Source organism: Mesocricetus auratus, unplaced genomic scaffold (assembly GCF_017639785.1).
Source record: "Mesocricetus auratus isolate SY011 unplaced genomic scaffold, BCM_Maur_2.0 Super-Scaffold_15014, whole genome shotgun sequence".
NCBI lineage: Eukaryota > Metazoa > Chordata > Mammalia > Rodentia > Cricetidae > Mesocricetus > Mesocricetus auratus.
Genome location: NW_024429186.1, coordinates 60,415,640 through 60,440,386, shown reverse-complemented (window position 1 = coordinate 60,440,386; position 24,747 = coordinate 60,415,640). Strand labels below are relative to the sequence as shown.

Sequence of the window (24,747 nt, the reverse complement as noted above, 5' to 3'; positions counted from 1 at the left end):
GAAAAAATACCAGTGCCTGAGAGGAAGAACAGGTAGATCCTGGGGTTCCCTAATCAACCAGCTAAGCCTACAAGCTTAAGGTCACCAGACTTGGTAGATGCCTTTATATACCATAACCCACAATACAGTCTAGAAAGAATAAAGGACTAAATATAAAATGAAACCATCTCAGGCAAATACAGATTTATAAAGAAATATAGAATGCATGACTTCAACACAGAACTCTGTAAGCACAATTGAAGAAATGCAAAGAAAAATGCTGAGAAAGATGACTATGCAAAAATGAATACACTCCATCAATCTGAAGCTGAAAACTGAAAGTTAAACAGCTTCTGCAAATATAAAATAGTCCTTAATGTAGGGAAAAGGGACCAATCAAAGAAACACACCCTGGCCCTGCAACCACTACCAAAGAAATGCACCCTGACCCTAAAACCAGTGCCAAAGGAACACACTTTGTCCCTGGAATCAGAGTCAGTGAAAGAAATGCACCCTGGCCCTAAAATTGGAGCCAAAAGACTAAAAAGGACCAGAGAAAGAAACACACTTTGGCCCTGAAACCAGAGCCAAATCTGACCCTAATCCTGTGTAAAAAAGTAACCAATCCCGGAGCAGAGCTCTAGCCAATCTGAGCTCAGCACTGAAATCGGACCAATCCCTACTCTGGAAAAACTTCCCCAACCCCAAGAATCCCTATATAAACCCTGTGTATGTTCAGCTTGGCTGGTCCAGCTGCCTTCCAATAAACCCCTTTGGATGAGCTTCGGGTGAAGATCTTCTTTTGCGGCGGCAACAGGGCAGAGGTGACCCTGGGCAGGGCAGAGCAGAGCGAGCAGGGTTGTAACACTTGCCCGGGAAACCTTCCTTGGCAGAGCAGAGTTGTTACACTCTGCTCCCGGCTCCCCGCTCTCCAGGAGCGGAGCTGAACTGTAGCAACTTCGCTCGAGAAACCTCCTGCCTAGCAAAACTGCTACACTAGGCGAACATCCCCAGCTGGAAGACCCTGTCCTGCCGGAGCGGAGCTGATAACACCGGAGAAGCCTTACTCTGAGGCAAGGCTGTAAGCTGCCAAGCTTACTGCAACCTGTGGTGGTCCTTGGCTCCCGAGCTCCAGGATACCTTTCCACCTGAGCTGTGTAACACTCAGTATTCTGTGACTCCCGAGTGCCAGAATACCTGACCCACTTCTGTTCCATCCTGTCCTGACCCATCCCGAAACACTTACACTTAACATATAAATAACATACCCCACACAAACACACACACAGCAAACAGACAAATGCAAAAAAATAAAAAATAAAAAAGATCATGCTGAAGAAAGTCAAAAGCCCCTCAACAAAAACCAGTTAGGAAATACAGGAAGTGAGTCAATGGTGACATTTCCCATACATTTGGTAGAAAACAGCATGAAAGGAGTGAGGACTGTAGCTTAAAAGTTGTACTAGTTTGCTTTCTCTATTGCTGTGGTAAGAGTCTGACCAAAAGCAACACTGGGAGCAAAGGGTTTATTTCATCCTACAGGTTACAGTCCACCATTCAGGTAAGCCAAGACAAAAACAAGGCAGCTATTGAAACAGACCACAGTGGAACCATGCTTACTGACTTGCTCCCAGGTTCATGGCCAGATACCTTTGTTATACAACCTAGACCCCCTTGCCGAAGGATGTTACTGTCCACAATGGGCTGGGCTCCATACATCAGTTAGCAACCAAGAAAATGGCCCACAGACATGCACAGGCCAATCCCAGGGAGGCAATTCCTTAATTGAAGTTCCCTCCTCTCAAGTGTGTCAAGCACATGTGTGAACACAAAGAAATATAAAACAAAGAGATTCCTTTTTGAGGAGGATCATACACTCGCAGAAGAGATGTAAAGGAGACTAGTGTATGAATAAAAGGGTAACTTTTCTGGAACTGAAAGTGAAAAAAACTGGCTCTGCATAGGGCTTTGAGAAACGTGGAGCTGTTCATGTAGCGATAGTGCATCCGCTCATTTCACTTTGAATTCTGGACAACAGTGATGTTACAGCACGCGGCTTGCTTCAAACCAGGTTTCCAATCCATCTTAAGCACCAGAACAGGGAGTGAGCTAAGATTAAGTATGGCACAGGAGTCAAAGGATATTTTACACATTCAATTAGTTCTCTCCAACTCAAGAGGAATGTGAAATGCACACAAAGAATGTAAGTTATTCAAACATATCAAACAGCTTAATGCAGTTCTAAATTTTTCTTAAAATTAATTTATCTAAGGCACAATGGCATAGTTTCCATTCAAAAGCTGTAACTCAACAGTACAGTATTAGTTTACATTGCTATTTACATTATTACTGTCAACAGAGATAGCTGATAGTCTCCAGCTGTAAATATGAAAGTTTCTCAACAACTCACCATTGTCTCGAATCCAAGTTCCTAAGTTCTCGAAGCAGCTTTTCATTTTTCTTCAGGAGATGAAAGCTCCTCCTAAATAGAGAGATTTATAAACATTTCATCACCTTTGTAGGGAAGGACAAGACAGTCCGGAAATACTTCCCATTCTACTCATGCAACTTTTTACACTTTTCTTGCCTTTCCATACTTCTAACACAAAGGAGAAAAGACCCTAAAAAAATATAAAGAATATATGTCATTATTTCTCCCAGGCCTCATTCATTCAATGATGTACCTACCTATCAAGGCCAGTTAAAATTCTCTTGTAGATGTTGCAAGCACCCCAAATTTACAACCAGAAAGATGGATACAAGGACTTGTAAGAATTTGCTTTTCCCCGTTATTTTATATTACAGCTATTAAAATTTTTTTGCTTGTTTGTGTGTGTGCTGTATATATGGTGCAAAATAATTAAATCAGAGGCTTACACATACCAGGCTTACTTTATACACACACACACACACACACACACACACACACACACACACACACACACAAATCCCCTCATTCCTATTATTGCATATATATGTGTGTTTTTAAAAATATGAATAAACACAGAATTTTTACTTTAGGTGTACTAAATATGTAAATAAAGTTAGTATTTACTGTCATGAAAAGCAGCTTTCCGTTTTTAACTTTTCTTAGGAGACAACATATAGCTCATTCCATAGCAAGAAACTAGAGTGCATTTCTTATAATAACTACATGACTGTAGTCAGTTACAATATAAGACGAACTATGCTCTTATATGAAATGGTTTAAGGGATTGTAGAGGTGACTCAGCAGGTAATAGTGATTCTTATTAAGCCTGAATCTGAATATAATCCCTGGAACTTACATGGTGGGAAGACAGAAATAACTCTCATCAGTCATTTGACTTCCACGTATATGGCATGGCATGTGTGTACCCTCATACCTCAGAAATGAAAAAGTAATGTAAAATGGCTTAAGCAAGAATACTGTTTAACAAATGGAGGGTTTTATTTATTTATTTATTTATTTATTTATTTATTTATTTTTGGCGTTTTCTGTACTAGAGATTAAACATAAGGCCTTGCAAGTGCTAACTGCACCCTATTACGTTACTACACCTCTAGCCCTATTATAAGGTTATTTTGTTTTGATTTTGGAGACACGGTCTCTTATAGCCCAGGCTGGCCTTACCCACATATCTTCAAAATGCTGAAATAACAAAGGTGTGCCAACATGCCCTGTACTCTATTTTAAGTTTTTGTTAAGATTTTATAACATTTATAGGAAAACAAAATAGGAGGAGAAAAAAATCTATTCTTTTCTTGATTTGATCTTGAACTGAGTTACTTCATGAATTAAAATTTGAAACCGAAATATTGGTATTGGGCTAAAAACTGATAGGCTTAAATAAAGGTTTAAAAATTTGACTTTTATACATTGGAAAAAAGATAGCATCTTCAACAAATGGAGCTGACATAACTGGATGCTGGCATGTAGAAGACTTCAGATAGACTCATGTCTATCACCATGCACAAAACTTAAGTCCAAACAGATCAAAAACATCAACATACATCCAGCCACACTGAAACTCGAGAAGAGGTAGTACCCTTGAATGAATTGGTACAGGAGACTGCTTCCTGAACATAACACCAGTAGCACAGACACTGAGATCGACAATTAATACATATAACCTCCTGAAACTAAGAAGCTTCTGTAAGGCAAAGAACACAGTCAGCAAGACAAAAAGGCAGCCCACAGAATGGGGAAAGATATTCACTAACCCCACATCTGACAGAGGGCTGATCTCCAAAATTTACAAAGAACTCAAGAAGCAAGTCTCCAAAACACCAAAGGATCCAATTAAAAAGTGGGCTACAGAACTAAATAGAGAATTCTCAATAGAGAAGTTTAAAATGGCTGAGAGACACTTGAGAAAGTGCTCAACATCCTTAGCCATTAGGGAAATACAAATCAAAACAACTCTGAGATACCATCTCACTCCTGTCAGAATGGCTAAAATCAAAAACTCCAATGAGAGTTTATGCTGGAGAGGATGTGGAGAGAGGGGAACACTCCTCTACTGCTGGTGGGAGTGCCAACTTGTACAGCCACTTTGGAAATCAGTATGGAGATTCTTCAGGAAAATGGGTAATCAGTCTACCACAAGACCCAGCAATTCCACTCTTAGGCATATACTCAAAAGATGCACATTCATACAACAAGGACGTCTGTTCCACTATGTTCATAGCAGCATTATTTGTAATAGCCAGAACTTGGAAGCAACCTAGATGCCCATCAATTGAAGAGTGGATAGAGAAAATATGATATATTTGCACATTGGAGTACTACTCGGCGAAAAAAAACAATGGAATCCTAGAAGAAACCATCCTGAGTGAGGTAACCCAGTCACAAAAAGACAAGCATGGTATGCACTCACTCATATATGGATTTTAGGCCTGAAACAGGGGAGTGCCAGCCTACATTCCCCAGCCAGAAAGTCTGGGAGACAGGGAGGAACTTAAGAGAGATATGCACGGTAACCCAGAGAAGGGGAACAGGACAGAATCTTCTGAGGGGATTGGGAGCACAAGGGGAGGGGTGAGGAAGTTGGGAGAAAGAGAGGAGGTGAAGAGCAGGAGAGTGGAGGACATGGGGGAGCAGGAAAGTTGAGTAGGGGGAAGAATAGAGGAGAGAAGGATGAGAGATACCATAACAGAAGGAGCCAGTATAGGTTTGAAGAGACATGGCACTAGTGAGATATCCAGAGGCCTGCAAGGATGACACCAACTGGCAATCTAACCAATAGAGGAGAGGCTGCCTTAAATGCTCTTCCCTGAAACATGATTGACAATTTCCTTGTGTGCCATCCTAGAGCCTTCATCCAGTGGCTGAAAGAAGCAGAGGCAGACAACCACAGCTAAACACTGAACTGAACTCCTGGAAACCAGTTGCAGAGAGGGAGGAATGATGAGTAAAGGGGTTATAACTTGGCAGGTGAAACCCACAGAATCAGCTGACCTGAACAAGGGGGAGCTCATAGGCCCCAGACTGAGAGCTGAGAGGCCAGCATGGGACTGATCCAGACCCCCTGAACGTGGGTGTCAGTGAGGAGGCCTCAGCATCCTTTGCGGTGTCAGGCAATAAATCAGCATTTATCCCTGTCATCCAGATGGACTTTGGGAGCCCATTCCACATGGAGGGATGCTGTCTCCGCCTGCACACATAGGGGAGGACCTAGGCACTGCCCCAGATCATATAACAGACTTTCAAGATCCCCCAACAAGGGCCTTACCCTCCTTGGAGAGTGGAGTGGGGATTAGGGAAGTAGTTGGGGGAGAGCTGAAGGGGGGTGAGAGCGGAGGGAAGGGAGAGGGAGCTGGGATTGACATGTGAAGCAAACTTGTTTCTAATTTAAATGAAATTTAAAAAATAAATTAAAAATTGACTTTTTCAACTATATGACTATAATTTCTAAGTTACATACTTTCAGTAATTACTCTGGAACTGTTAAGAATGTACTGGATTAAGTTATCTTTTTATTCCCCTGGATTTTAATATGACTCAACAGTTTAAAAATAAATACACTCAAATCAACCAAATAAACAAACAAACCCAGACAATTTGCTTATGGGTCAAAACAAATCATTGGTATACATATCAGTTTTATTTTCTTTTTAAAGGATTTTTAAAAAGATTTATTTTATATGTATGAGTGTTTTGCCTGCATGTATATAAGTATAACACATGCATGTCTGGTGCAGAGGTTAGAAGAGGATGCTGGATTCTCTAGAACTGGAGTTACAGACAGTGCTAGCCACTAATTGGGGGCTAGGAATAGAATTTGGATCCTTTGCAAAAAACAAGTGCTCCTAACCACTGAGCCAACTCTTCAGCTCCCACTGTTTTGACTTTTCTTAATTATGTGCATATGTGTGTGTTTGTGTGTAGGTATGTGCAGGTGAGGACAATGCCTGAGGAGGCCTGAAGAAGGCATTAGACTCAATGGCGATGGAGTAACAGTTCTGAGGTGCTCACCATGATACTAGGAACTGAACTTGAGTCCTCTGAAAGACTACTACACACTCTTAGCCGCTGAGCCATCTCTCTAGCATGGTAGATAGAATTTAATAAGAAAAAGATACAGTCTCACTATGTAGCCCTGGTTGTCCTGGAACTTGTAGATCAGGCTGGCCTCAAATTTACAGAGATCCACCTGCCTCTGTCTCCCGAGTGTTGGGATTAAAGGTGTGCCCTGCCATTGACTGAGACCAGAAGATAAGGACTAATGTTAAAGAAAAAAGAAAAAAGGCAAACTCCTCTCTTCTTACCGTTTGTCCCAGGAATTCATTCCCAAGATACTAAGAAGCAGTCTGCAGTAATAAAATGCTGACTGAGGCCTCTGAGGGGTTGGTTCATCTTGTTCTGAGGCTTTCATGTTTAAGTCATTAAAGTGCTTCTCCACAAACTCTTTTTCTTCTGTGTATTGCTTAAGGATAGCATTAATGACATCATTCTCCTGTTTTTCAGAAATGCACACAGGTTGGGGAGCAGGAACATTGAGGGAGATTCCAGTTCTCTGTAAACATTCAGGACTTGTAGTGCCTAAATACTGCAGGAGCTCGTCAAGAGCATCTTCCTCCTCCCTTATGGTAGACCAAGTTGGTACAGTTTCTCTAAATCTTCTAAGTTGTAGGGAAAGTCCATCTTTTACTGTTACGTCTTCTAAGCATTCATTAGATGTAGGAGGCTCTTCTGGCTTCTCTTGGTGAGACATTGAAAGTATGAAAGACGTAGGTTCAGACAAACTATTCACAATAGGTGGCCCATACAGTATGGCAGAATCCCATGAGTACTTTCCAGAGAGATCACGCACTATGATTCTAACATTTGAATTGGCTGACACAAGGCCAGCTGCTAACCCTCCTCCAGGAATACTTTCTTCTGCTCTTATCTGGATACAAGACACCAAAGTTGTATTGTTCAGCACAAAGAACTGAATATTTGGACTTTCAAAGAGCTCAGGAGAAAGTTCAGTACTTTCACTGTAATGATTGTCATGATTTTCACAGACCTGACTTGTCAGCATAGCAGGACCACCACTCATTGGATAATGGCCCAAGTGATTCACCAGATGGGTAATAACAGTACGGGCTGCTATAGAGATCAATCCTTGTTGCATCTGAGTTTTCACTGAAAAAAAAAGGGGGGGAACCCCACAAATGAGTAGGAATAATACTTTTCCTAGGAATCATAAAACATATTAGAAAAGTGAGGACTATCACATTGCTAACATCACAATCAACTATCTGAATAAACATTAATACATATAATTTAACTTCCTTATTATACGAATAGTAGAAATAATAAACTTTTCTGATGAAGTAGTTTTATTTATTTTATAAGGAACCCCTTTTGAAAATGTTGCTAATGGATTCACAATTTAAACAAAAGCTTTTAGATGAAGATCACCTTTGAAGATCACAAGTATCAGAAATCAATTCCCTGAAATACAATAAACATGAAGATTAAGAAGCCAATGAAATCTATCCAACTGATATGTTTATCTCATGAAGACATCCCAGATTTAGAGACATAGTCTACAGTATCTTTAAATTTCATTTCATTCTGGCTTCTACTGATGATAAAAAAGTATGGCAGAGAAAAGTGATCTGAGTTAAACTTCAAGAATGAGAATGAATTTAAATAGTGAACAGTGTACCCTTATATGACAAGGAAACTATAAGGCTCAAGCTCCAAATATGAGCTATGGGGGCAGGTGAGATGAATCATTAGTTAAGAGTACTTGCTGCTCTACCAGGGGATCCATGGTTGGCTCTCAGCACCCAAATCAGGAGGTTCACAACTGCTTGTGACTCTGGCCCAAAAGTGACACAATTTATCTCTTGCTTCCTTGGGTACTATACTCAGGTGCATGTACCAGCTAAGAGACATGTATACACATAATTAAAAAGTAATAAAAATAAACTAAAAAATATGGGTTGACGATAAAGTTTCAGCTGCAGAACATTTGCCTAGCAAGAGACAGACCTAAGACTGATTTCCAGTGCATTACAAAAAATATAAACAAAAAAAATTAAAAGTTGATGATGGACCTACTTGTTTAGGCAATTTAGTTTTTAAAGTAAATTTTGTGGATCAATATGGTCTAGTTCAGAAGTATGTGAAAAGCATTTTTTTCTTTCCCCTATTCATATTAAGGAAACCAGCTAAGCATAGTCATGTAAGAATATGAAAGAGTTAAGATCAGAAAACCCCGACAACACAGCAGTTTGGGAGGCTTGGAAAGCAAGGTGTCTTTCATTAGGACCTGAAGGAGGAAAGGGGAAGAGAGCTTGGGATGATTTGAATGAGATGATCTCATAAGTCCTCATTGGAATATTTGGTCCCCAGTTGAAGGCTATTTTGGGGCAGGTATAGAGGAAGTATGTTACTGGAAATGGGCTTACAAATGCTGTCGCTCCAACACCCTGCCCACCTGCTGCCTCCATGTTCCCTGCCATAATAGTGATGGTCTCCAATCCTGAAACTATTAAATTCAAATAAACCCTTGGTCATGGCATTTTATCACAGTAACAGAAAAGTAACTAAGACAGGAGAGTAAGACAAAAGCCATAGAAAGAGGGAGGGAGAAAAGCTAGACGATCACTTGACAAAACCAACTGCTACAATGTTGGGCCGTGGGAACACAGACAAGTTCTTTATCATTTTCAGAGGGAAACATGCAGATGTACAAAAGTCAAAGTAAATACATTCTGAGATTTATTTGGGTCCATGGCCCAGGTGGAGTTTCCTTAAGGGTAGGTTGGGTAGGTAGCTCCTAGAAGGCAAGTATGTGTGGTCACCATACCCAGGAGTAATAAACTTGATACTGAGACATCAAAACAAAGCTGCTGCTACAATCCTAAAGTGGGCTGATGTAAAGGTCAGTTTTGGAGTGGTGTTAGGAAAATTGGGAGGAGCGCTGTCGCTGGTAAGGATGTACTAGTACTCATGCCAGAAGAGGAAGTCTAAAAGAGAAACATCTAAAAGATGTATCCCTTAAAATGCTATCAAAATTGAATAGTTTATATTATATTTATAAGCATTGCACATGTATCCAAAATGGCTCAGCTCATTTTGCAGAACATAAACCCCTAAGCCCAGGCATTAGTCAACTTTATACATTGTCTGCCCAGAAGAGGAGACGATGGGAATTTAGTTGAAAAAAGTTTGTGGAGCTGGACAAGGAGGTGCATGTATCTAATCTTGTACTTGGGTAGACTGAGGCAGGAGAATCAGGGGGAAGAATGGCTGAGAGGTTAAGAGCACTGGCTGCTCTTCCAGAGGTCCTGAGTTTGATTCCTAGCAACCAGAGTGGCTCACAACCATCTATAATGAGATCTGGTGCCCTCTTCTGGTGCGAAGACATACATGCAGGCAAAACACTGTATACCTAACAAGTTAATCTATACATAATAAACAACTAGCTTCCAGTGCCTGGGGACTGCCAAAGAGCTTCTCCTCCTGGTGGGAGCCTTCCCACACCAGATTCCTGGTCTTCTTTTCCACCAAGGGGACCAGATAAACCGGGCCCTGTATCTTGGCAGTGTCTGGGGACTGCCACAGAGCTTCCTCTCCCTGCGGGAGCCTATGCACCCCAGGTTCCTGGTCTTCTCTACCCACAGGACCAGGCAATTTGGGGTCTGTTTCTGGGCCTGTGCTCCAGTGCCTGGGGAATTCCACAGAGCTTCCCCTCCCGGCGGGAGTCTACCCACCCCAGATTCTCAGTCTTCGTCTCCACCCACGGGACCAGGAATGGAGAACTACCAGAGTATTGGGCTTGCTTGCACCCACTGAAAGGGAACTCTGGTACCCTAACCACCAGGCCAATAATAGGCTCTTTCTGTACCCACTAGAAGAAGATATGGGAAGGAGACAATACAAAAACACACTCAGCAACAGAAAAACAAAAATGACTAGAGACTCCACACCAGCAAGACTCCAACATTCCAATGCAAATGAAGGAGAAGAGAATGACCTTAAAAACAACTTCATGAAAATTATAGAGGCCCTCAAAGAGGATATAGGAAAAATCCCTCAAAGAAATGAAAAAAAAAACAAATCAAAATATGCAAGAAATGGAAGAAAAAGCAAACCAAAAAAAGAGCAAGAAATGAAAAAAAAACATACCAAAAAATTCAAGAAATGGAAGAAAAAGCAAACCAAAAAATGCAAGAAATGGAAGAAAAATGAACCAAAAAACCCAACAAATGGACGAAAGACAAAGCAAAAATTGCAAGAAACAATTCCAACAGTGCAAGGGCTGAAAACTGAAATAGAGACAATAAAAAAAAACACACAATCTGAAGGAAGGCTGGAAATAGAAAAATTGGGCAAACAGTCAGGTACTACACATGCAAGCATAACCAACATAACAAGAGATGGAAGCGAGAATCTCAGGTGTTGAAGATACACTAGGAGAAACTGATTCATCAACCAAAGAAAATCTTAAGTCCAACAAATCCCTAACACAAAATATTCGGGCACCATGAAAAGAACAAATCTAAGAATAACAGGTATAGAAGAAGGTGAAGAAAACCACCTCAAATGGGCAGAAAACATACTCAACAAAGTCATAGAAGAAAACTTTCCCAACCTTAAGAAAGACATGCCAATGAAGGTACAAGATGCTTATAGAACACGAAATAGAGGGGACCACAAAAAATCCCCTCCATACATAATAATTAAGACCTCAAATATACAGAATAAAGAAAGAATATTAAGAGAAGCTAAGGAAAAAGGTCAAGTAACACATAAAGGCAAACCTATCAGAATTACACCTGACTTCTCCATGGAAACTCTGAAAGCCAGAAGGTCCTGGATAGATATTCTACCAACACTAAGAGACCATGGATGCCAGCCCAGACTACTATACCCAGCAAAGCTTTCAATCACTATAGATGGAGAAAACAAGACATTCCATGATAAAACTAGATTCAAACAATACATATCCACTAACCCAGCCCTACAGAAAGTTCTGGAAGGAAAACTCCAACCCAAGGAAGTTAACTACAACCAGAAAAACATAGGCATTAGAGAATCCCTCTCTACCAACAGCCAAAAGAACAGAGGAGTGAAATGCCACACATAATTCCATCACCACCAACCATTCCAAATCAAAGAAGATTTGAGCAATCAATAGTCACTAATATCCCTCAATATTAATAGTCTTAACTGGCCCATAAAAATACACAGGCTAACAGAATGGATTCGAAGACAGAACCCATCCTTCTGCTGCATACAAGAAACACACCTCAGCCTCAAAAGACAGACATTACCTCAGAGTTAAAGGTTGGGAAAATATTTTCCAATCAACCCAAGAAACAAGTGAGAAGAGGGGAGAAATCCTAATATCTAACATATTAGACTTTAAAATAAAATCAATCAAAAGAGAAAAGGAGGTCATTACATACTCATCACAGGAGAAATCCACCAAGACGAAGTTTCAATTCTGAACATCTATGCCCCAAACACAAAGGCATCCACATTCGTAAAAGAAACATTACTAACTTTAAATCACATATAAAGCCCCATACACTTATAGTGGGAGACTTCAACACCCAACTCTCACCACTAGACAGGAATACCAGACAGAAACTTAACAAAGAAGCAAAGGGACTAATAGAAGTTATGACCCAATTGGGATTAACAGACATCTATAGAACATTCCATCCAAATAAAAAAGAATATACCTTCTTCTCAGCACCACATGGAACCTTCTGAAAAATCGAACACATACTTGGCAACATATCAAACCTCAACAGGTACAAAAAAATTGGAATAACTCCATGTACCTTACCAGAACACCATGAGTTAAAATTAGAATTCAACAACAAAACAAATTGCAGAAACACTACAAACTGATGGGTGTTGAATAATGCACAATTGCACCATTCCTCGGTCAAAGAAGAAATACAAAAAGAAACTAAAGACTTCCTAGAATTCACACACACACACACACACACACACACACACACACACACACACACACACACACCATACCCAAACCTATGGAACATTTTGAAAGCAGTGCTACGAGGGAAGTTCATAGCAATAAGTGCCCACATGAAGACTGGAGAATAGTTACACTAGAGAATTAACAGCACAGCTGAAAGCTCTAGAACACAAAGAAGCAAACTCACCCAGGAGGAGTAGACACCAGGAAATAATCAAACTGAGGGCTGAAATCAATAAAGTAGAAACTAGGAAAACAATACAAGGAATCAATGTAACGATGAGTTGGTTCTTTGAGAAAATCAAGATAGACAAACCTTTATCCAAACTTACCAAACGGCAGAGTATGAACATACAAATTAACAAAATCAGAAACAAAAAGGGGGACATAACAATGGACACTGAGGAAATCCAGAGAATCATCAGGCCATACTTTGAAAACCTGTACTCCACAAAATTTGAAAACATAAAGGAAATGGACAATTTTCTGGATAGATATCACTTTCCAAAATTAAATCAAGAACAGATAAGCAATTTAAATAGACCTATAACCCCTATGGAAATAGAAGCAGTCATCAAAAGTCTCCCAACCAAAAAAAACCCAAGGTCCAGATGGCCTCAGTGCAGAATTCTACCAGAAATTCAAAGAACAGCTTATACAAATTCTTCTCAAAGTATTCCACGCAATAGAAGCAGAAGGGTCTTTGCCAAACTCTTTCTACAAGGCTTCAATAACTCAAGCCATACAAAGACACAACTAAGAAAGAGAACTTCAGACCAATATCCCTCACGAACATTGATGCAAAAATACTCAATAAAATACTGGCAAATCGGATCCAAGAACACATCAAAGCAATCATTCATCACGATCAAGTAGGCTTCATCCCACGGATGCAGGGATGTTCAACATACGAAAATCCATCAATGTAATCCACCATATAAACAAGCTGAGAAACAAAAGCCACATGATTATCTTACTAGATGCTGAAAAAGCCTGTGACAAAATCCAACACCCCTTTCATGATAAAGGTCTTGGAGAGATCCGGGATAACAGGAACATACCTAAACATAATAAAAGCTATAAAGAGCAAACCAACAGCCAACATCAAACTAAATGGACAGGAACTCAACGCGATTCTACTAAAATCAGAAACAAGACAAGGCTGTCCACTCTCTCCATACCTTTTCAATATTGTGCTTGAAGTTCTAGCTAGAGCAATACGACAACAAAAGGAGATCAAGGGGATAAAGTTGGAAAGGAAGAGGCCAAACTTTCACTATCTGCAGATGATATGACAGTTTACCTAAGTGATCCAAAAGCTCTACCAAGGAACTCCTACAGCTGATAAAACTTTCAGCAAAGTGGCAGGATACAAGATCAACTCAAGAAAATCAGTAGCCCTACTATATGTAGACGATAAAAGGGCTGAGAAAGAAATCAGAGAAACATTGGCCTTTACAATTGCCACAAACAACATAAAATACCTTGGGGTAACACTAACCAAACAAGTGAAAGACCTGTATCGCAAGAACTTTGAGTCTTTAAAGAAAGAAATTAAAGAAGGCATTAGAAAATGGAAAGATCTCCCATGCTCTTGGATACAAAGGATCAATGTAGTAAAAATGGCAATCCTGCCAAAAGCAATCTACAGATTCAATGCAATCCCCATTAAAATACCAGTACAATTCTTCACAGACCTTGAAAAACAATAATCAACTTTGTATGGAAAAACAAAAGACACAGGATAGCCAAAACAACGTTATTCAACAAAGCAACATCTGGAGGCATCACTATCCCTGACTTCAAGCTCTATTATAGAGCTGTAGTCCTGAAAATAGCTTGGGATTGGCACAAAAATAGACAGGTAGACCAATGGAATAGAATTGAACACCCTGAATCATAACCCATACATGTATGAACATCTGATATTCGACAAAGAAGCTAAAAATATACAATGGAAAAAAGGAAGCATCTTCAACAAATGGTGCTGGCATAACGGGATGCAGGCATGTAGAAGAATGCAGATAGGTCCATGTCTATCGCCATGCACAAAACGTAAGTCCAAACAGATCAAAGACCTCAACATAAATCCAGCCACATTGAACCTCTTAGAAGAAAAAGTCGGTGGTAACCTTGACCGAATTGTACAGGAGACTGTTTCTTGAACATAACACCAGTAGCACAGACACTGAGATCGACAATTAATACATATAACCTCCAGAAACTAAGAAGCTTCTATAAGGCAAAGGACACAGTCAACAAGACAAAAAGGTAGCCCACAGAATGGGAAAAGATATTCACTAACCCCACATCTGACAGAGGGCTGATCTCCAAAATTTACAAAGAACTCAAGAAGCAAGTCTCCAAAACACCAAAGGATCTAATTAAAAAGTGGCCTACAGAACTAAATAGAGAATTCTCAATAGAGGAGTCTAAAATGGCTGACAGGCACTTGAGAAAGTGCTCAACATCCCTAGCCATCAGGGAAATGCTAATCAAAACAACTCTGAGATACCATCTCACTCCTGTCAGAATGACTAAAATCAAAAACTCCAATGACAGTTTATGCTGGAGAGAATGTGGAGAGAGGGGAACACTCCTCCACTGCTGGTGGGAGTGCCAACTTGTACAGCCACTTTGGAAACAAGTATGGAGATTCCTCAGGAAAATGGGAATCATCCAACCACAAGACCCAGCAATTTCATTCTTAGGCATATATCCAAAAGATGCACATTCATACAACAAGGACATCTGTTCCACTATGTTCATAGCAGCATTATTTGTAATAGCCAGAACTTGGAAGCAACCTAGATGCCCCTCAACTGAAGAGTGGATAGAGAAAATGTGGTACATTTACACAATGGAGTACTACTCAGCAGAAAAAACAATAGAATCCTGAAATTTGCAGGCAAATGGATAGCACTAGAAGAAACCACCCTGAGTGAGGTAACGCAGTCAAAAAAAGAGAAACATGGCATCTATTCTCTCATATATGGATTTTAGACATAGATCTGGGGAGTGCCAGCCTACAATCCCATGGCCAGAGAGTCTGGGAAACAGAACCTTCATCCAATGACTGATGGAAGCAGAAGCAGACTCCCATAACTAAACACTGAGTTGAACTCAAGGAACCCAGTGACAGAGAGGGAGGACTGCTGAGCAAAGGGGTGAAGACTGGGCTGGTTTAACCCCCAGAAACAGCTGACCTGACAAGGGGTAGCTCTTGAATCCCAGACTGATGGCTGGGAATCCAGCATGGGACTGGTCAAGACCCCCTGAATGTGGGCATCAGTGATGAGGCCTAGGCAATCTATGGCGCCTTGGGTAGTAGATCAGTATTTATCCCTGGCACAAAAATGGACTTTGGGTGCCTATTCAACAATGAGAGATGCTCTCTCAACCTGGACTCTTGGGGGAGGGCCTAAGCCCTGCCCTGGATGAAATGACAGACTATGGACACCCACACCCATGGAGGGCCTCACCCTCCCTGGTTAAACAAGTGGGTATGGGGGAGTTGGTGGGAGGGCGTGGGAGAAGGGGAGGGAAAGGGAGAGGGAGCTGGGATTGACATGTGAAGCAACCTTGTTTCTAATTTAAATTTAAATATAAAAATTTTTTAAATAAAAAGGAAACAAAACAGCAAGTCATAAAACTAGTATAATCTACTATAATTATTAACATTGAAAATAGTTAAAGGATAAAATTTAAATTTAAGTATGAGCAAAAAAATTTTTCTCCTAAGTTGCTTTCTAAATTCAGGATATATGCATCTATATGAAAAGATAAACATCTTTTAAGTTGTTACTTGGGTGATTAGATTTATTTAGATTTTTGAGCAGTAAACTAAGGAAAACATCTCTCTCTCATACTTACCTGCTAAGATAGAAAGAAGATATAAAATCCTCTAATTTTAAATCTAAAATGAAATTCTAAGATAACCAGTCTGGTAGAAAATACAAAATGGAGATACCAATGCTTCTAAGGCATTGTATACCTACATTCATTAAATAAACCCAAGCTAGTTAGGGTTATCTGTTCAGATAGTCACATTAAACAAGCCTACATCATTTGCAGCAAACCCATAATTACAGATTATTATGGCATACAAAAGCAGCAAGCCATAAAAAGCTGCTGCAATTCACTGTGCTATAAAAGACATGCAGAGGAAGTTAATTTTGGCAAATGCTTTAAATATTAGCTTTGCATAATATGTATAGGTGAAACTATAATTAGGAAAGAATGGATCTTTGGAGCCTCCTTTCACTCTGGCCCTGAAAATGATGACTTTTTTTTTTCTAATAAAACTACTGCCATTTGACAAAAAAGCCAACTTCACTACCTCCCCTTGTTCTGCAGTAAATTTAATAATTATAGCCACCCCTGCCAATAGTTTTCAAATCACTTTTCAATCCAATACTGGGGTCATTATGGGTACTCTATGTTTAGAATTCATTGGCCAAAAAAGTACTTGAAGACAATGAGGCATGTCTTAGACAAGGATACAATGATCAGTCATTTTTAGCCTTAGGAAAAAAGCCTCAACAAAACCCCAACCAAACAACACCCCCAAACACAAGCAAACTCCACAGCATGTAGTCTAGAGTCCACAGACCAGAGTAAAGTAATATCATCTGTTCACACATCATGCTGTTCCTAAACAATCCTGAATTTATGTAAACCTCATTATCTTTGAGGAAGAACAAAGGGAACCACTTGACACAGAGAACAGGAGCATTTGGTATTAGTATTAAGCTCACCCTTTAAATATCCTTTACTCTACTTGCTGTACTCTATAGTAAATTGTATGTAAAATACATGAATATGTTTTTAGGGGGTGGTTCAGCAGACAAACCTGATGACTTGAGTTCCATCCTGAGAACTCACACAGGGAAAGCAACAAGTTGTCTTCTGACACCAAACACATCAACCATGTGCACACACACTCTACATTTTAAGTGATTAATTTATTATATATACAACATTCTGCTTCCATGTATGTCTGCACACCAGAAAAGGACACCAGATATTATTACAGATAGTCATGAGCTACCATGTGGTTGCTGGAAATTGAACTCAGGTCCTCTGAAAGAGCAGTCAGTGCTCTTAACCTCTGAGCCATCTCTCCAGCCCCCACTCTACATATTTTTAAAAGTGATAAAAAACCTTTTTTTATATATATAACTAAACCTTGTTTATTATTCTATTTAACAATATACTGTTTTAAAATGATACACTACCCAGAGTGTTTTTCATAGCTAAGTAATAATTAAATTTTTATGTTCCTATTATTTTATATACTTGCTCTCTACACAAATTATTAGCAACTTACATTCAATTATATTCAACTTAAAGCTGGAGCTGATCAATTTCCTGACTTTTAATTTCATAACTTCTACATATGTTATCAATAACATATTAGGGTCAAGTCTTAACTCTTTTAATAATTTGTGGAAAAACCAAACTCTTCCTTCATTGTCTACTCTTTAACTACAACCTCCTAGTTCAATTATGTTTTTAAAAAATACTTACTTATTCATGTATTTTATGTACACGAATGCTCTGTCTTCATGCACACCAAAAGAAGGAAACTAATCCCATTACAGATGGTTGTGAGCCACCGTGTGGTTGCTGGGAATTGAACTCAGGACCTCTGGAAGAGCAGTCAAGTGCTCTTAATCCCTGAACCATCTCTCCAGTCCCCATTCAACTTTGTTTTGAGGAGCCCTTGGAGAAGCCCCTAGAATGGTGACTAGATCTCTAGGTTCCACTCTACTGAAGCTTTATTTAAAAAGTTTTACAAATTGGGCTTCTTTATAAAAGTTACTTGAAGAAATTCTACTCCCTAAAATACCACTGTATGAGCTGCAGTATGTACACAAACTTCCAGAGGTTCTCAACCACAGCTGCAGATTGCTCACATGAAGAGCCTTGGAAACCCCAGCAATCTTTCTTCTATCAATGGAATGAGAATATCTATATTCTACTGTAGGCTAAACTGAGAACCACTGCTCTACCTTCTTATATCCATCCACAACTACTTTCTACCTCTTGAGAACACTCTATTTTCTCCCTAGCTGTTAGTGACTTCTGACAGCAATTCTTTACCAAACTTGGGTTCCAGATGTAAACTGTAAACCAATATTCAAATATTTACAGTTCCTTTGAATTTGTTAGGCTCGGCTTACTAATTGACGATCAGTACAACCATTTTACAGTTTATTTTTACTGGGTCTTCCTGATTCTTACCAATTCCTTTAATTCACTTTCCTTTTCCTTCCTTTCTAGTCCCAAATGAAGGGCAAATTTTTGGATTAATGAGTTCCAGTATATTCCTTCAGGGACTTTATTCTTGAAACAATATGCTACTTACTTATTTTAAGTAAATTCACCTCACGTCAATAGCCCTCAGTATCAATGGACTCATTTCTTCAATAAAAAGATACAGGCTAATAGAATGGATATGAAAACAGGATCAATCATTCTACTGCACACAAGAAACACACCTCAATATCAAAGATAGCAATTACCTCAGAGTAAAAGGTTGGGAAGATATTTTACAATCAAATGGACCTAAGAAGCAAGCTGCTGTAGCTATCATAATATCTAACAAAATAGACTTCCAACCAAATTTAACTAAAAGAGATGGAGAAGGGCATCTCATACTCATCAAAGGAAAAAAAAACCTACCAAGATGATGTGTCAATTCTGAACATTTATGCTTCAAATGTAAGGGCTCCCATATTTGCAAAAGAAACATTACTAAAGTTTAAATCACACATAGAAACCCACACAACAATAGTAGGAGATTTCAATACCCAACTCCCAGCAATGGACACATCATCCAACAGAAACTAAACAGAGAAATAATACAACTAACAGACATTATGACTCAAATGAACTTAATTGATATCTACAGAACATTTCACATAGAACAAACACAAAGAATATACCTTCTTTTTAGCACCTCATGGAATGTTCTTCAAAACTGACCACATACTCAGTCACAAAGCAAGAATCAACATACAGAAAACAAGTGATATAATCCCCTGTATCTTATCTGACAACCATGGATTAAAACTGAATTTCAACAGCAACAGAAACAACAGGAAGCCTATAAACTCATGGAAACCAAACAACTCTCTACCGAGTTACCACTTATTTTAAGGAAATTTAATTCACTTCATCCTTAAAAACCTCCTTCACATGATGGAAGGATGGCTGACTCTGGTAAGTTGTCCTCTCTGCATATATACATATACAAATCAATTAAAAATATAACAAAATGTTTAATGCTGAACTCTATGTACTAAGGACTATGCAAAGGGATTTACATATATAATCTCAGTTAGTACTCAAAAACAATTCATGCTGGAACTAATATTATTATCTGCATTTTATAAACGAGGAACTAAAATGCCTCCCAGCAACGGAGAGTCATTACCAAGTCTGTCAGACTTCATAATTCTCAAATTATACTTCAAAGATACTATGAAATCTACAATAAAATATTCCTAAGTACCAGAGCATAAAGGGAATGTAATCTTATATAATGTTAGTAATTGTACATATGAAGTGATTTCTTAAACTTAAAACTTATGATATCAATACAATGGTGAGGTATAGGTAGAAACCTGTTTTCATTCATGGTCTCAAAGCTTATCTTGTAAGAACTCAAGCAATAACACTATCTTGAGGAAAACTCATAGTACCTTCTGTTACGGGCTGGAGTTTAGAAGATCGTTCTGAATCAGGAGAGTGTAGAGGCTCTGGCTCTTTCAGATTTTCCAAATGCATAAAAGGGTCATAATCTACAGATGCCAAATCAGAGAGGCTTATTGGAAAATACTTCGGATTGCTAAAGCATTGCGCTCCATATACACACCCATGTAATACCTAAGGGAAAAGAAAATATGAAAATAAAACAAAGCTACCAATAATATAAAAGATTGGCAGAAACTTGAATATTTTAAACCTTAGATCTTCAATGAAGGTAATATTTAATATCTCTTAAAAAGATGCATGAAATCTCACCAGTGCTTCTCATATTCAACAAAATCTAACTCCTCTCAAACTTCTGTGATGGAGTAAGACTGTCTAGTAACAAGTACTTATAAATTACTTCTAGGATCTATAAGCAAAGTCTATGTATTTTAGAAAACATCTAGTTTTAAACAATGAAAATGTTATACTTAGAAATGTTATCAAATCCTGAATGTTATTTCTGAAGTTTTAAAAACATTTGGTTATTAAATAAATAATAAAGCAAGCAAGAAGATTTACCTTATAAATGCAGTTGAGGACAGATTTTTCTGTTTTATCATTTTCTGCTCCTGTAGCATGGACTGGTTGGAGTAATGTCTTTAAAGGTAAGGCCATGATCCAGTCCAGAAGGCAAAGAAGTAATGATACAACCAGCTGTAGAAACAATAAAAAGATTCCCATTGCCAGTGAGTCTGGGAAACAGGGAGGTTCCTAAGAGAGATATGCAAGATACCCTAGAGAAGGGGAATGAACCAAGATCTCATGAGCAGATTGGGAGCATGGGGGGAGGGGAGAGGGAACCAGGAAAAAGAGACAGGCAGAAGAGGAGAGGAGAGAAAGATATGGGGGAACAGTAAGGTTGAGTCAGGGGAAAAATGAGGAGACCAGGATGAGAGATACTATAATAGAGGGAGTCATTATAGGTTTGAGGAGACAGCTAACACTAGTGGGATTTCCAGAGGTCTACAAGGATGACACCAATTGGCAAACTAAGCAATAGTGGAAAGACTACCTTAATTGTCCCTCCCTGATAATGACTGGTGACTACCTTATGTGCCATCCTAGAACCTTCATCCAGTGGCTGATGGAAGCAAAGGCAAACTCCCACAGCTAAACACTGAACTCCTGGAACCCAGTGACAGAGAGGGAGGAGTGATGAGCAAAGGGCTCAAGACCGTGCTGGTGAAACCCACAGAGACAGTGGACCTGACAAGGGGGAATCGTGGACCCCAGACTAATGACTGAGAGGCCAGCAGGGGACTGATCCAGACCCCCCTGAATGTGGTGTCAGTGAGGAGGCCTCGGCAATCTCTAGGGCCTTGGGTAGTAGGTCAGTGTTTACCATGGTGTATGAATGAACTTTGGGAGCCCACTCCACATGGAGGGATGCTCTCTCAGCCTGGACACATGGGGAAGGGCCTAGGCCCTGCCCCAGATGAAGTGACAGACTCTGGAGATTCCCCCATGGAGGGCCTCACCCTTCCTGGGGAATAGTGTGGGGATTCAGTGGGGGTTTGGGGGAGTTGGTAGAGGGTTAAGGGAGGAGGGGTGCGAGAGGGAGCTGGGATCGACATGTGAAGTAAGCATGTTTCTAATTTAAATAAAAATATATATTGAGGGGAAAAAAAGAAAGAATATAGTACATGTAAATGGTAGCATGTAAGTGACTAGATACAAAGGTAGGGGGTCATAAAGTGCCCTTCAACTTGAAAAAAAAAGATAATCAATGTAATGTTGTAAGAGAAGGATTTCCCCTACCCACCCCCTTTTGAGAAAGGGTCTCATGTAGCCAAAGATGCAGCAGCTATGTTAGCTAATATTGACTATCAGCTTGATGGGATCTAAAATTACATAGGAGACAATTGCTGTATGTCTGTGAGTTTCTAAATTGGAGTGAGAGATTTTGTCTTAAAATGATAAGGTGGAGAACAACTGAGGAAGACACCAAACATAGACCTGTGTTTTCCATATACATGTACACAAACCTACAAATATACACACCCAGGAAAGCTGGGGAGATGAGAGGGATGGATGGGACCTTATGTGGGTAGCATCTTTACGTGCACTGTACTAATAAATAAAAACAAAACTGAAAGAAAGCAGGGTGTTCGTACTCATCATGGCTCTCTGCTCCCTGACTATGTGTGCAGTGTGACCAGCTGTCTCACCTTCTTCCCTTAAGTTTCATTATCAAATTTTTATTACAGACCGAAGAAAAATACCCAATTCATCAGCCATGGATGACCTTGAACAACCTCTTTCTGCTTTCACTTCCTAAGTGCTGAGACTACAAACCTGTGCTAAGTTATCAGGTTTATGTGTGCTGGGGATTGAAGCCAGGCTTTGTCAATGCTGAGCAAGCAAGTTACATTATCTCTAGATCTCCAATTAGGGATTATTAATAATCAATAAATCACTTTGTTATTCTTGGGTTTCTAGAATTTACTGTGGGAGCTATAAATCCTAAATTCAACTATGAACACTGATCCTGATACACAATTAGTTAATTACAGCAGTAATATACATTGAGATTGAGATTACAGCAGGGGACAGAGCATCCTGAGCTTGGTACCCTAAGCATTAGACATAAAAGAAAAAGGAAAACATAATTGCATTCAAGTAACTATACAAAGATAGAACATAGGGTTTTAGTTCATATATTAAAATCATGCCTGTTTTCCTTTTTGTTTTCTATTTATTTGCTATTTTTTTGTGTGTATGTGGGAGTGTGAATGCTATGAAGCTTGTAAAGGTCAGAGGACAACTTGTAGTAGTCAGTTTTCTCCTTCTCCCACGCAGATTGCAGGAATTAGGCTTAGGTCATTAGCCTTGGTAACAAGCACCTTTACACACTGAGCTATCTCACATCCCCAACTTTCGTGTGTGTGTGTGTGTGTGTGTGTGTGTGTGTGTGTGTGTGTGTGTGTGTAGGCCAGAATCATGTTTGGTGTCTTTCTCAACTGCTCTCCATCTTTTTATCTGAGACAGAACCAATCTCTCACTGCACCAATTCAGCTAGACTACCTAGATAGCAAACACTAGGTACCTCCTGTTTCTGCTTCCCCAGCACTGGCATGTGCCCTTACACCTGGCTCTTTATGTGGTGATGAACTGGGGTCTTTATACTTGCATTTTACAGTTTGAGTCATCTCCCTAGCTCCCTTCATTTTCCTTTTCTAATTTGTAATACTTCACCAAGTATCCTGCCAGAAAGCATTTACTCATTTTATTAAATAAAATCTTATAGTAACTTTTAAGATAACAGATACCATAAACATAATACTTTTACCCTAACACAGAATTATCTTTTCTATTAGATTTAAAAATCATAATTAATGCTAAATAATAAATGGTGCCATAAAAGTGGCAATCAGGCAGCAACTAGGATCTGTTCATCATTAAAGATAAATTCTCCAAATCAAAGTTTAATGCTCTTCTAACCAATGGACCCTCACAAAACCAAACCTTCCCTATGATCATAAGATAGAAAGTATCTATGGTGATTTGAATGAGAATAGCCTCCAAAGGCTCATATGGATCTCTGTCTCCAGAGAGTGGAACTGTTTGGGAAAGACTAAAGGTGTAGCCTTGTTGGAAGAGCTGTGTCACCACATGCCATCTATCAGAACAAAATAAATGTTCTAGTAAACTTACAATTGTTGAAAAACCAGTCCATAAAACAATTTAAGATGTAACAGTGTACTTACAAACAGAACCCAAGGTTTGGGCTTTTCTTTTGTTATAGAGGACATTACTGAGCTAGCTAGTGAAATCTAAGTAAGATTTATAGATTACACTACAATTAATAAATCAATGTTATCACTAGAGGTTGATAGCTGTACTGAGGTATTAAAGAACTACTTGCTTTTAGGAAGAACGTAATGACGTTTGTATGCACCCACTGGAGTATGTTGAATGCATATACAACACAGAAGAGAGATAAAGCCAGCATGGACTAAAGGGAGGAATAAAGTGAAATATTTAACAAAGACTCCTCCTTCTATTCTAGAAACTTCCCTACAATCTGAAATTATGGCCTCTGTGTGCTTGCATACTATGCAGGAGGCTCTAAGTTCCATCCTCAGCATCATAACAAACAAACCCAAATTAATCCCTGAAATTAATGTTCTGATGTAGAACTTAAATCAAAGTTCTGAGTGGATGTCAACAGAAAGAATAAAAGTTTTGGAATATATCTGCCAATGATAGGTTCTTTTCTTCAGTTTCATATGTAGTAACAACTATACACATATGGGTTATTTAACCTAAATCTTACTTCTGTGACTGGGATAAAAATTTTTTGTTTGTTGGTTTTGTTTTGTCTTTAAATTGCAATAATCTCTATGAAGTGCATAGTGACAAGGGATTGTTTTCTTTTTTCTTTTATTTTTAATCACTATATAAATGATCTTTACTCGTTTTTCTTTTGTTTGCTTTTCTACCAGTGCAGAGGCTCAAACACAGTACTTCATGCAAGTTAGGTAAGTGCTCCTATATCTCTAGCTTTTTTCAACCTCTGTCTATTAATATGCTTAAAATTACATTCTATTCACCAATAACAATAAATTCT

General features: G+C 39.1%; 1 protein-coding gene across 12 annotated transcripts in view; it reads right to left on the bottom strand.

The window, feature by feature from the left end:
- Positions 1–24,747, bottom strand: part of Ralgapa1 (Ral GTPase activating protein catalytic subunit alpha 1) — a 202,448-nt gene that overhangs the window by 58,940 nt on the left and 118,761 nt on the right. For all 12 annotated transcript variants that reach the window (XR_005876329.1, XM_040743064.1, XM_040743065.1 and 9 more), the window contains 4 exons: positions 20,697–20,831; positions 20,126–20,309; positions 6,730–7,591; positions 2,390–2,461 (listed from right to left, as the gene is read on the bottom strand). Coding sequence is in view for 11 of the 12 variants with exons in the window: in XM_040743064.1 (XP_040598998.1) it covers positions 2,390–2,461; positions 6,730–7,591; positions 20,126–20,309; positions 20,697–20,831 (1,253 nt within the window). In the remaining variant the exon portion in view is untranslated. The remainder of the gene's footprint in view (positions 1–2,389; positions 2,462–6,729; positions 7,592–20,125; positions 20,310–20,696; positions 20,832–24,747) is intronic.